The 13,429-nt window shown below is 42.6% G+C and overlaps 1 protein-coding gene across 1 annotated transcript in view; it reads right to left on the bottom strand.

Annotated features, from left to right (window-relative positions):
• TULP4 (tubby like protein 4) overlaps window positions 1–13,429 on the bottom strand; it is a 259,230-nt gene that overhangs the window by 43,340 nt on the left and 202,461 nt on the right. The window contains exon 7 of the mRNA XM_011976427.1: window positions 5,881–6,047. Within this exon, the coding sequence (XP_011831817.1) occupies window positions 5,881–6,047 (167 nt within the window). The remainder of the gene's footprint in view (window positions 1–5,880; window positions 6,048–13,429) is intronic.

The following is a 13,429-nucleotide window of genomic DNA, read 5'->3' as shown; positions in this document are numbered from 1 at the left end:
CAGGAGAATCCTTGAATCTGGGAGGCAGAGGTTGCAGTGAATGCTGATTGCAACATTGCACTCCAGCTTGGGCAACAAGAGTGAAACTCCATCAGAAAAAAAAAAAAAAGAAAAGAAGAGAAAGGGAAAGGCATGGCTCAAACACTGCAGCTAAGATGAGGGTGGCTTGGATTAAGGTGGTGGCCAATGAAGACAAAAGGATGTAGACATGAAGATATCTAGGAGGTAAAAATACTCACTGGGATTCAGTGGACAGGCTGACTGTGACTTCTGGCTTGAGCAGCTGGACCACGATCTGAAAAAGGAGCATTATCTACGTGGTGGAGTGTTCTGAGATTTGGGCATGTTGCATGTGCAATGCTTATGAGATGGCTAGTGGGTTTGTGAGGTAAGCAGGTGGGTCTATACAGGCCTGTTTCCTTAGGCTTCAGACCTTCACTGAGATTGGAATTAAAGCTGTAAGAGTGGTTGAAACGGTCTGAGGAATACAGGGTGAGAAAAGAGTTCAGGCAGAGGTGGAAAAATACCCACAAAGGGCAGGTGTAAGAGTCCTTTCCTCCAGGTTATCAAAGCACCAGGTAAATAGTTCTACTTCAAAATCAAAAGCATTTCTGTGTCATCACTTGTCTGTCTTCCTTCACTAGCTGTGAGCTCCTAGGAGGTATGGATCACGTCTTCCTTGTTCAGCTCGAAAACACCAGTACTCAGAGTTCAGTGGCAGCCACACAGTAGCTCCTCAAAATATCTTGGCTGGATGCTTGAACAAATGAATGAACAAATAGGCTTATTTGCTCAAGGAGATACTATACTGCCCAAAGACATAGTTTAATCCCACTTCTTAAAAACAAAAACCCAAATAACCTGATTGAAAAATGGGCAAAGGACTTGAACAGACATTTCTCCAAAGAAGATATGCAACAACATCACTAATCTACATTATTAATCCTAAGGGAAATGCAAATCAAAACCACAATGAGATATCACCTAACATCCAAGAGGATGGTTACTCCAAAAAAAATCCCAGAAAAATGACAATATTGGCAAGGATGTGGAAAAACTAAAATCATTGTGTAATGTTAGTGAAAATGTAAAATGGTGCAGCTTGTAAGCAAAAATAAAATCCTAAGCCCCCTGTCGACTGAATGGAGCCTCTCTTGGCCAAGGAAACCCCAGAAAAACTTTTAAAAATTCCTAGCTATGACAGAAAGGGAGGTTGGACACACCTCATTATACTTCTCCCCGTCTGGAATTTAGGTCCAACTGACCTGAGTAAAAGTTAAAATAGAGATCATAAGACTGACAAAAGACTCTTGATGGAAATAAGATAACAAATTCTAAACAATACCTAAGGTCATGCAAGGCAAGCCTTAAGCCATGCCTACAGGCCATCAATCTCACTAAATGGGCCATATTTTGGCTGACTCTGACATAGCATCCGAATGTTTTAACTTAAAATATTCCTTTCTGCTGACTCCCAAGTCCTAGATCAAATTTTGTTGCTTTAACTAACTAGATTAAAGAATCTCTGAATCTACCTGACTTGTATACTCCACTCCTCTACTTCTCCTGGCTTCAAAATATTCCACATTTTCAGGCTGAGCCAACGAATACCTTCCACATGTTGATTTATGTCTTTGCCTGTAACTCTTGCCTCCCTGAAATGCACAAAACCAAACTGTAATTCAACTGCTTCGGGTGCACTTTCTCAGGACCTCTTGAGACTGTTTTGCTGGGCCAGGGTCACTCATACTGGCTCAAAATAAACCTCTTTAAAGTATTTTACTAGTCTTTCTGTTAACAAGCTGCTATGAAAAAACAGTATGGCAGTTCCTCACAAAATTAAAAATAGAATTACCATATGATCCAGCAAGTCCACTTCTGGGCACAAATCCGGAAGACTTGAAAAGCAGGGTCTCAAAGAGATATGTGTACACCCATGTTCACAGAAGAATTATTCACAAGAGCCGAAAGACGGAAGGAACCCAAAAGTTCATCAATGGGTAAACAAAATGTGGTATATACATACAATAAAATATTATTCAGCCTTAAAAAGAAAGAAAATTCTGACACATGGTACAACATGGATGAACCTTAAGGACATTATGCTAAGTGAAATAAGCCAGTCAGAAAAAGATAAACACTTGTAAACCAAAAATAAAATTCTAAGCCACCCAACCTACAGAATGGGCCTTCTTTTGGCCAAGGGGATCCCAAAGGAGTCTAGAAAACTAGTTCCGGCTGGGCGCGGTGGCTCAAGCCTGTAATCCCAGCACTTTGGGAGGCCGAGGTGGGCGGATCACGAGGTCAGGAGATCGAGACCATCCTGGCTAACAGGATGAAACCCCGTCTCTACTAAAAAATACAAAAAACTAGCCGGGCATGGTGGCGGGCGTCTGTAGTCCCAGCTACTTCGGGGCATGAACCTGGGAGGCGGAGCTTGCAGTGAGCCGAGATCGTGCCACTGCACTCCAGCCTGGGCGACAGAGCGAGACTCCGTCTCAAAAGAAAACTAGTTCAGGCTATGACAGGAAGGAAGATTGGACATGGTCCTTATATTGCCCCCATCCCTTTGGGATTTAGGCACAACTGACCAACATTAACATTAAAATAGAGGTAAGACTGATAAAACTAAGACTCTTTGTAGCAATAAAATACCAAATTCCAACCTGATTCTGACATAGCATCATACAACGGATGGCGGGCCTAAAGGAAATCAAAGTATTTTACCCCCAAATATATTTTGTTGATATGTTTTGAAACGGCAAAACCTGCAAATGGCAAAACCCTGCAAAATCATCTCTCGTGGGGGAAATTTGCATTTTGTAGAGAATGTCCTTCCTTTCCTAGGTCTTTTCTTGATCCAGGAGACATTTAACCAAGAGTCCAATACCTTTTAAGGTCTAAAAGGAGACATTTACCATTTATTCACCGTGAAGCCTGCTACTTAAGTGGTTTCATCTGCATAACAAGAACCTTGGGGCCGGACGCAGTGGCTCCTGCCTGTAATTCTAGCACTTTGGGAGGGCAGATCACAAGGTCAGGAGTTCAAGACCAGCCTGGCCAACACAGTGAAAGCAGGAGAACTGCTTAAACCCAGGAGGCGGAGGTTGCAGTGAGCTGAGATGGCGGCACTGCACTCCAGCCTGTGGGACAGGGCAAGACCTCCGTCTGGCAGGGCGCAGGGAGGTTGCGGCGGGGAACAAGAACATTGGCTTCCACAACCCCCTTACCTTAACTCAAGCACTTGTTTCTCCTGACTTCAACCCTTTAGGCAAAGCTTAACTCTTTCAACCAACTGCCAATCAGAAAATCTTTGAATCCACCTGTGACATGTGTGTGGCCCCATTTCAAGATGTCCTATCCTTCCACAGGTTTAACCAACATGTGTCTTACGAATACTGATGTATGTCTTTGTCTGTAACTTCTGTCTCCCTGAAACGTACAAAACCAAGCCGTGACCTGACTACCTAAGGCACATATTCTCAGAACCTCTTGTGACTGTGTCCTAGGCCATGGTTGCTCATATTTGGCTCAGAATAAACCTCTTTAAATACTGCCCAGAATTTGGTTTGTCAACATGTTGCATAATTCCACTTACATGAGGATTGTAGAGTCAAACTCATAGAAAAGATAGTAAAATGGTGCTTCTCATGGACTGGGAAGAGGGAGAAACAGGGAGTAGTTGTTTAATAGCTAAAGAGTTTTCATTTTGTAAGATGAAAAGGTGCTGGAAATTAGTTGTAAAATAATGTAATATATTCGACACTATAAAACAGTACACTTAAAAATGGTTAAGATGATAAATTTTATGTTATATGTATTTTACCACAATTAAAAGAAAAAATATATTTAAATATTTAATGCCTGCATCTAATTACAGATTTCCCCATATCTGCTATCCCTGCCTCTCTGATGAGCCGAGTAATGTTAGGACACAGATTCTTGTTTATTATCACCTCCACTGTCAACTCCCTCCCAGGCATGCCTCTATTACGTGCTGCTGAGAAATAATCCTCCACTATAACTGACCCAAACATAAGGTGGCCTAAAGATTTCTGGGAAATAAAAACAAATAGAAAGGGGGCCCATCTGTGTATACTTTCTTAAAGACTTCTAAGCTTTTAAAATTACTGCTTAACAAAAATTTAGTTAAAATATAAAGGTTCATCACTGGCATAACAAACACAAAATCAGAGTGTGACAGGGTTCAGGACATGCTTCCCAAATATGACCGTAGGAGACCAGAATAAGCCACCACAAATCTGCCTCTTTGGCATAAGGATAATTTCGAGCTGGTTATTTTGAGATACACATAGGGTAAAGACACAGGGTAGGCCAGGAGTGGTGGCTTATACCTGTAATCCCAGCACTTTGGAAGGCTGAGGCAGGTGGATCACCTGAGGTCAGGAGTTCAATACCAGCCTGGCCAACATGGCAAAAACCCGTCTCTACTAAAAAAAATACAAAAATTAGCTGGGCGTGGTGGCGGGTGCCTGTAATCCCAGCTATTCAGGAGGCTGAGGCAGGAGAATTGCTTGAACCCGGGAGGAGGAGGTTGCAGTGAGCTGAGATGGTGCTATTGCACTCCAGTCTGGACAACAAGAGCAAAACTCCATCTCAAAAAAAAAAAAAAAAAAAAAAAAGGACACAGGGTAAACTCTGAAGAGTTACCCTTTTGTAAGATAAATTACATCTATAAAGAAAATCTGGCTGTGGTAAGAGCTAATTCTAAAGAGGATGGAGGACCAGATTATGGTGATCTTTTTAAGGCATAATGAGTTTTTTAACTTTATCCTAAGGACAGTAAGAAGCTACTGATCTGACTTGTGATTTTACAAAGACTGTGGCTACAAAGTGAAGAACAGTTTAAAAGGGAAAGGCAGGCCAGGTGTGGTGGCTCATGCCTGTAACCCCAGCACTTTGGGAGGCCAAGACGGGCGGATCACAAGGTCAGGAGATCAAGACCATCCTGGCTAACACAGTGAAACCCTGTCTCTAGTGAAAATACAAAAAATTAGCCAGGTGTGGTGGCGGGCACCTGTAGTCCCAGCTACTGGGGAGGCTGAGGCAGGAGAATGGTGTGAACTCGGGAGACGGAGCTTGCAGTGAGCCGAGATTTCCACGCCACTGCTCTCCAGCCTGGTGAGACTCCGTCTCAAAAAAAAAAAAAAAAAAAAAAAAAAGAAAAAAAGAAATCTACACATGTAACGGTCTCTCTCGGCACCAGGAAGAGAAGGATGACTGGATTTCTGGAAACTTAAAAAAAAAGAGAAGGCATTGGCTTAAATCTGCAGAACGAACATCACCCTTCTTTCTGTTTCTGTGAAGCATTTGAGCCTGTAGTCTAAGACAATTTTTTGAGCTGCTCTAAAGACTTACTCATTTCTTTGGGTTAACTCCCGTGTATGCAGGAGATGTACATGTTATTAAACTTCTGTTTGTTTTTCTCTTGTTAATCTGTCCTTTGTAACGGAAAGTCCTGCTAAGAACTCACTAAGAGTAGAAAAGAAAATTACTCTTCCTTTCCTAAAAGTGAATAAGTGAAGATTCAGCAATCACTTCTGCAAGTTTCCGATTTCTACTTCAGACTGATAATAAACACCAGCTTACTCTGCTTCTTCACTATATGCTCATTTGACTGGGAAATGGAATAAAGCATTCTGGTTAAAAGGCAAAAACTGCTTTCTCCCTTATTTCTCCTGGTTTAAACACCACAACCTAACTAAGGTAAAAAAAGATTAAAATAAAATTTGTCAACAATAATTATAATAACCCATTCACTAGTATTTAACAGAAATTGGGGGAATACCAACATAGTGATGCCACTCCCTGAAAGCAGATACAGATGAAAATTTACTTGTTTCCAGAGAACATCCTTACCTGCACGAGAGTGTCCAGTGTGAAGATGTGCTCCCCACGAACATTGTAGAACTTGACCATGGCACTCTTCAGAAGGGGGCCATTGGGAAGCTCACCAAGCTGGGTCTGCCGTTCCATCCCAGCGACTGCCAGCAAGTCCCCCTGTGTGCACCACTGGGCTACCACCTCTGAAACAGAGGAGAGAGGGTCAGCACAAGGACGCAGCCCTCTTTAAACTGTCACTCAGCAAGGCTACTGTCTTCAGTAGTTTAACAAATACAGACACTGAGCAAATGTAACAAAAAATATATTCATGGTTTTTTCTTTCTTTCTTTTTTTTTTTTTGAGATGCAGTTTCGTTCTTGTTGCCCAGGCTGGAGTGCAATGGCATGATCTCGGCTCACTGCAACCTCTGCTTCCTGGGTCCAAGCGATTCTCCTGCCTCAGCCTCCCGAGTAGCTGGGATTACAGGCATGTGCCACCACACCCGGCTAATTTTGTATTTTTAGTAGAGACGGGATTTCTCCATGTTGGTCAGGCTGGTCTCGAACTCCCGACCTCAGGTGATCTGCCCGCCTCGGCTTCTCAAAGTGCTGGGATTACAGGCGTGAACCACAGTGCCCAGCCCATATATTCATGTTTTAGCTCATGAATACAACCACCTATTTCTCTGAAGAAGATGGATTCTATTAAAAACAGGTGTTTGTCACATGAATGGAAATTGTAGTTTCCTGAAACACAATCAAATTAGGTAGAAATCATGATATAATAAAGTTGGCATATTAAATATGTATCTCCAATTCCAGTATTTCCATAATGAGACTTGTAGAACTTCCTTTTTCTTTAAAGAGAAAGCAAGACAATAAAACCTATGACTGTATATTCATATAAGTGCTGGTCCCACTGCCGTGTCCTCCACTCCCAGGGATGACTCAGAGAGTTTATAAATGCCAAAAGTAAAAAACACATAGAAAACAAAGCTTTAGTTTATATTCCTTTGATTTCTGGGCACTACTGGGCAGATAAGGTTCACACAAAGGACACACAAGCATATGAGAACGCTGACTCTTATTCGCCATTTGATGATGTTGTGGGGCTTAGAAAAGAAAATACCCCTGCTGGGAGACAGTTTTTTCAGCGTAATTTCCACACTGGAAATTCAATGCCCACTTACAAACTACTCAGTGACTATAAGAAATAGCTATTAAAAGGTTTATCTTATCCCAATGTGAGCAATTTACTTATTTCTTGCTGGTAAAACAAAAGCTATTAGTATTAATAAGATTTATGACATTTTTTTTTCTCCCTAAGACCCTAAAATCGTAATCTGGTTTATACAGAGATCTCTGAAATCTAGAACCAAAGTGGCCCACTTTGCAGAGAAGCTGGGTGGAACTTAAAGAAAATGCTCTGCCCTGATGAGCACATATTTCAGAGGTGGGGCTAGAATTCAGTGGTCCCCAGGCTCTATCAGCACGCACATTACAATACCCCTTATTCATGCATGGTCATGATTTTGATGCTGCTACCATAACATTCTGAGGTGGCTGAGGCTCTTTCACCTCTGTTGAAAACTGGAGTGCGTCTCCTGGGACAAGACAGGTTTCCAGACCCAGGGAACCCAGGACTTTCTCATGAAGTTAGCTGCAGAGCAGAAAGTAGGGAGACAAAGGGCTGAGCCAAAGCAGTTACAGATGAATAGAAAATGGAAAAAAATCTGTCACAACCAGGAAATGAAAAATTACATAAAAGAATCAAAAACATCCTGGTGAATCAGATTCTTTTATGGGGCGGGGGTGGGGGGGAAGCTAGAGGATTCGTGCACATACTAAATGCGCTCTGGGCATTCAACACCTAGGTCCATCTCAGGGAAAACCCTGCTTGTGATCAGGAAACTGAGATGACGTTCTCTGGAGAGCAGCTTTGGGCACACAAGGCAACCAAAAGGCAAAGCACTAACATAAACAGTCAAAGTAGTAACAAAGACGACGGTGTTTCAAGCTTCTTAGGACAGAAGCATCATTGCAATATTTTAGAAATAAAGGTGATGACATGAAATTTCCAGAGCTCCTCATCTGAACCGCACCATTCTTGTATTTATTTTTAAAATAAGATTTTTTTGAATTGTACTGCAAGGTGGCTTTCCCCAACAGGAAAGTGGGTTGTTGCCCCTGCAGAGCTGACCTAGACGATGATGCTTTCGGAGACTGCTCAGGGACTCAGCAAGCAACTTGGGGCACTCCCCATCTGTCTACGAGATGGGCTCTATCTGAGGCAAGAATGAATCCAAATGTTTACAAGTTAACTCTCAGGGACTTCTTTTTTTTTTTTTGAGACAGAGTTTCACTCTTGTTGCCCAGGCTGGAGTGCGATGGCGCGATCTCAGCTCACTGCAATCTCCGCCTCCCAGGTTCAAGTGATTCTCCTGCCTCAGCCTCCCGAGTAGCTGGGATTACAGGCATGCGCCACCATACCCGGCTAATTTTGTATTTTTAGTAGAGACGGGGTTTCTCCATGTTGGTCAGGCTGGTTTCAACTTCCCAACCTCAGGTGATCCACCCTCCTCGGCCTCCCAAAGTGCTGGGATTACAGGCGTGAGCCACTGCGCCCGGCCAGGACTTCTTTTAATGCAGATGCAAAGTTATAATGAGATTACTGTCATGTGCAAAGGCGAATGACTCTTTCAAAAAAGATTAAATTCTATACAAATAATGCCATTTCTTGTTCCAACGATTATGGAGCTACATGCATCAAGTGATATAGCAACATATGTGAACACCTCTGATGATTTAGCATAAAGCAGTTCTGAGCCACATGACAGGCACAGCCGCGACCAGGGATTCTGGCTATCTCATAAAGTACTAGCAGGAAGAACTCAGCAGTGGGACTAAGAAAGAATAACCCTGAATTGTTCAGTGTCAGCCAGGAGTATGTGAGTTTTCTGCAGGAGTTGAATTCCTAGGGTAGGAATTTAAAATTTTCAGAAATTAGTGGGAAAATCAAAGTAAAAGAAAATACTCATTCAATTTCTACATGTCACTATGATAAAGAAGAGAAGGATACAGAAGCCTAGATATAGTCAGGACAGAACTTTTTTGTTTCAGAAACTTTTTGTAAACGATGTCTGTCTTATTTAAAAAATAATCCCCAGTATCTTTGCCCAAGACTTCCGTAGTAATTTTGCTTGAATCTCTCATTTTTAAATTTGTTTCAGAATACAACCTAAAAGGAACAAACTAATGCTCTACTCAGCAGGCCTCTTGTCCCTTTTCCTAAAGCTCGTGGCCCAGAGTCTCTAATCTCACCCTCGCAGGCAACGGGGAGTTCCGGAGCACACAAGAGGCCCATACTCCGGAAGCATCTATGTTTCTCAACGATTTTGGGGGGTATGGGTTTTTGGTCTCTAACAGATTTTACGCAAAGAAATTCAGCACACGTACACTATTCTTTAGCCAGAAAATCTTATGGATCTTTTTTGGTAAAAGTCTGGAAGGTTATATGAAGTCAGTGAAAATGTAGTTCTTTTGTGTTAACAAGAAGCCCTTGTGTGGTATTACTGGGTCAGAAAGAGGCAGCTACATTTTAACAGAAAAAGAAAGATGTGCTTATCAAGCACCATATATATTGCAGCTACTGTTTGGAGTCTGCAGTTATCCAGTCCTTTTGATTCACCTCTTTATTAGTCATTAGACACGCATGTTGTGTATTTGCATACACACGTGCATATGCAGCAGTGGGGGGTGGAGGAAAGAGAAACTAATTAATTAGCAAAGTGTGTGATGATAAAATAACAGGTATTTTTTTTTCCCCCTTTAAGAAGTATGTTTCATTGCAAGGACCGAAAAAAAGGGACATGTACTCAATGAGGATGATGTGGGCAAATCTTATCAGGTCTGCCCGCAGGAGCAGATGGCATCAATGACTGAAACTACCTGCCTCAAAAATTCCCTCCTCATTTTCTCAGTGTGCTCAATGAAATGATAAAAAGAGAAAATTCTGCAAAACAAAAAAACAAACAAAGTCCAGGGGTTGGAGCTTTTAACTTCAAGGCAAGTGTGGGATGAAATGAGTGCCTCTGGGAGCCTGCTTTGCCACTGAGGGATGAACTGGCTTGGGCAGAAAATTCCTGAACTCATAATTGAATTATTTCTACTCAGGAAAAGAGTAGAAGTCATAACAATGGGTAAAAACCCCAAGCAAAATGAATAATTCCCTGCTTATTGCGTGATGAACAGAAGTCCCTGTTCTGAAGGAAGAGAATCTGAGTGAGGGAGAACTTCCTCAGCAAACTACTGCCAAGCAAACCCAGAGCCTAACCCTCCCCAGACCCCGGCGTTTGAGCCCACAGACACATCTGCAGTGAAAATGAAGTGTGCTGGATGATGCAGAAAAGGCCTGGGCAGGGACCAAGAGCTATGTGGAATTCTAGGTTCTTTTGCACAGGACATAAATTCCAGTGCTGGTGATATACTAAAACAATATTGTGAGTCACCTTCCTTCACTGCAAAAGTTCTTTAGTGATATTCCTCTGAGACAGTAACAGAGAAAAACCAGGTGGATTGGAGACCTTTTTAATTTCCTCTATGAGACAAGTAACTGACCTGTCTGTAACAGAACAGATGACCCTAGGCTAAAAACACTGCCATGTGCCATCTCCAACAGTATCCTGGTTGTCTCTTCCCAATATTTACCAACATAGCCCGTAAGATAGTGGATAAAAAAATAAGTTACAAAACAAAAATGATTGCTATTCATACCACATGTAAAGGCTAAGTCCTTAAAACATTCTGATCCCAAGAGAGAAAAGGTAAATTGCCTACATACAGCACTGTCAGGGCACAGAGAACGAGATCCCAAGTATGGTGCTTTGGTACACTAAGCATTTTTTTTTTTTCTTGAGATGGAGTCTTGCTCTGTCGCCCAGGCTGGAGTGCAGTGGCATGATCTCAGCTCACTGTAACCTCTGCCTCTCGGGTTCAAGCAATTCTCCCACCTCAGCCTCCTGAATAGCTGGGATTACAAGCGCAAGCCACCATGGCCGGCTAATTTTTGTATTTCTTAGTAGAGACGGGGTTTCACCATGTTGGCCAGGCTAGTCTTGAACTCCTGACCATGTGATACACCCACCTCAGCCTCCCAAAGTGCTGGGATTACAGGCATGAGCCATCGCACCCGGCCTGAGCATTTTGAATTAAAGGCAACTGGAAGGCTTAGAACAGAGGTGTCCAATCTTTTGACTTCTTTGGGTCACACTGGAAGAAGAATTGTCTTGGGCCATGCAAAAATACACGAACACTAACGGGAGCTGATGAGCTTAAACAAACAAAAAATCTCATAGTGTTTCAAGGAAGTTTACAAATTCGTGTTGGCCACATTCAAAGCTGTCCTGGGCTGCTTGTGGCCCACAGGCTGCAAGCTGCACAAGCATGCCTTAGAAGCTGCTTCAGAGCCAAGGACTTTCTGATCTTCTCCTGCTTTCCCCAAATAACCAGGAAAGACTTAACCACCAGAGAAGATAATAAAAGTTGTCAAAACCTTTGGTCACAGGCAGAGTTCTACCCTTCACCTTCCCATAACTTACAAGTCCCATTCAGTTCCCAAGAATTATTAACAAGATAACGTCTACCTCCTGGGTCCCTTCATTTCTCCTAGAAATCACTTACTACTAAATCATGATTGCCTACCCACCTCCCCACTTCCCTCCTTCCCATGAAAAGGGTATAAAAACTTCCAACCATGTGGCCTTTCTTGGAGTCTCTTATTTTATGTGGGTCCTATGCTTATTCACATTAATACATTTCTATGCCTTTTCTCCTATTAATCTGTCTACTGTCAGTCATTTCAGGGAACCTTCAGAGAGGACAGAAGGGAAGCTTTTCCTCTGTCCTTACAGCACTTACTAGATGGCACCAGCTCATTTCGATTTAATCTAACTTTCTGAAACTAGGAAGACACAGAACAAAAGCATCCTGCAAATAATTTTTTTTTGAGACGGAGTTTTGCTCTGTTGCCCAGGCTGGAGTGCAATGGGGCCATCTCGGTACACTGCAACCTCTGCCTCCCGGGTTCAAGTGATTCTCCTGCCTCAGCCTCCCAAGTAGCTAGGATTACAGGCATGCATCACCACACCTGGCTAATTTTTGTATTTTCAGTAGAGATGAGGTTTTGCCATGTTGGCCAGCCTGGTCTTGAACTCCTGACCTCAGGTAATCCACCTGCCTCAGCCTCCCAAAATGCTGGGATTACAGGCGTGAGCCACCGCACCCCACTGAAAGCATCCTGTAAATAACTGAAAACATTTTTAGGTTAGATTTAGATATCTAGTTAGGTAATAATTAAAATGCTAAATTTGCCTGTATTTTTAGAAGAAAACTCAAAAAATTTTCACATTCGGGAGGGCTACTTTGGGTCACCTCCCCAAGTTACCTAACGTGTGCTTCTACCTATATTACACATATAGTTGCAACACGTTAGAAATGCTGCTCCAGCCCAGGTGTGGTGGCTCATGCCTGTAATCCCAGCACTTTGGGAGGCCGAGGCGGGTGGATCACCTGAGGTCAGGAGTTCCAGACCAGCCTGACCAATACGATGAAACCCCGTCTCTACTAAAAATACAAAAATTAGCCAGGCGTGGTGGCATGCGCCTGTAATCCCAGCTACTCGGGAGGCTGAGACAGGAGAATCACTCGAACCTGGGAGGCAGAAGTCGTAGTGGGCCAAGATCGTGCCATTGCACTCCAGCCTGGGCAACAAGAGCAAAACTCCATCTCAAAAAAAAAGAGAAATGCTGCTCCAATACCTTGGGCATATTCAAAGGGTAAAAATAAAGTTTCCATAAGCAGGGTGGCAAAAAATTGGAAAAATTCCCCCTGTAAAGAATAAAAAGGAACTGAGTGGTAATTGCATTATGTTCAGCCTTCACCAGATATTTGGTAGAGAAACAAAGTTCAGGATTCCAGAACTAGAGGCAGGTTCTCAAAAAATTAATAAATTTGGTTTAAAGGTTTAAAAACAGAATTTCGAAGAAAAAGGCTAAGCATGGATTATAAATACATTAGGAATTACATCCTTGTGTTTTAGCTCCATGAAAGACAGAACATTCAGAAAAAAATTTACAGACAAGCACAGGAATTTAAGTTCACCATCACCACAAAAAATAGGTACTCAGCTCCTACCGGGGCGTATGTGTGATAAAAAGGACTTCAGCATCATTCACGTCCCTCAGGAGTTTACAGCCTAAGTAATTCCTTATAATTACAGTCCTGAGACAGTAGATTGGGATGCCCCAAAGAGGGTGCGTAATATGCTTCCAAAAATATTCTATAGTGTAAAAACAGAATAATTACTTGAGGGGGTGCAGAGGCAGGTATGATTCTTGTCAACCAACAGTTAAGTATATAGACTTGATCCTTTTATTTTTCTTGAGACGGAGTCTCGCTCTGTCGCCCAGGCCAGAATGCAATGGTGCGGTCTCGGTTCACTGCACCCTCCGCCTCCCAGGTTCAAGCGATTCTCCTGCCTCAGCCTCCCAAGTAGCTGGGACTATAGGCACACACCACTACACCTGGCT

The sequence above is a fragment of the Mandrillus leucophaeus genome, unplaced genomic scaffold, assembly GCF_000951045.1.
Source record: "Mandrillus leucophaeus isolate KB7577 unplaced genomic scaffold, Mleu.le_1.0 Scaffold166, whole genome shotgun sequence".
Taxonomy (NCBI): domain Eukaryota; kingdom Metazoa; phylum Chordata; class Mammalia; order Primates; family Cercopithecidae; genus Mandrillus; species Mandrillus leucophaeus.
Note: the sequence above shows the minus strand (reverse complement) of the source record. Positions and strands in the feature narration are given on the sequence as shown.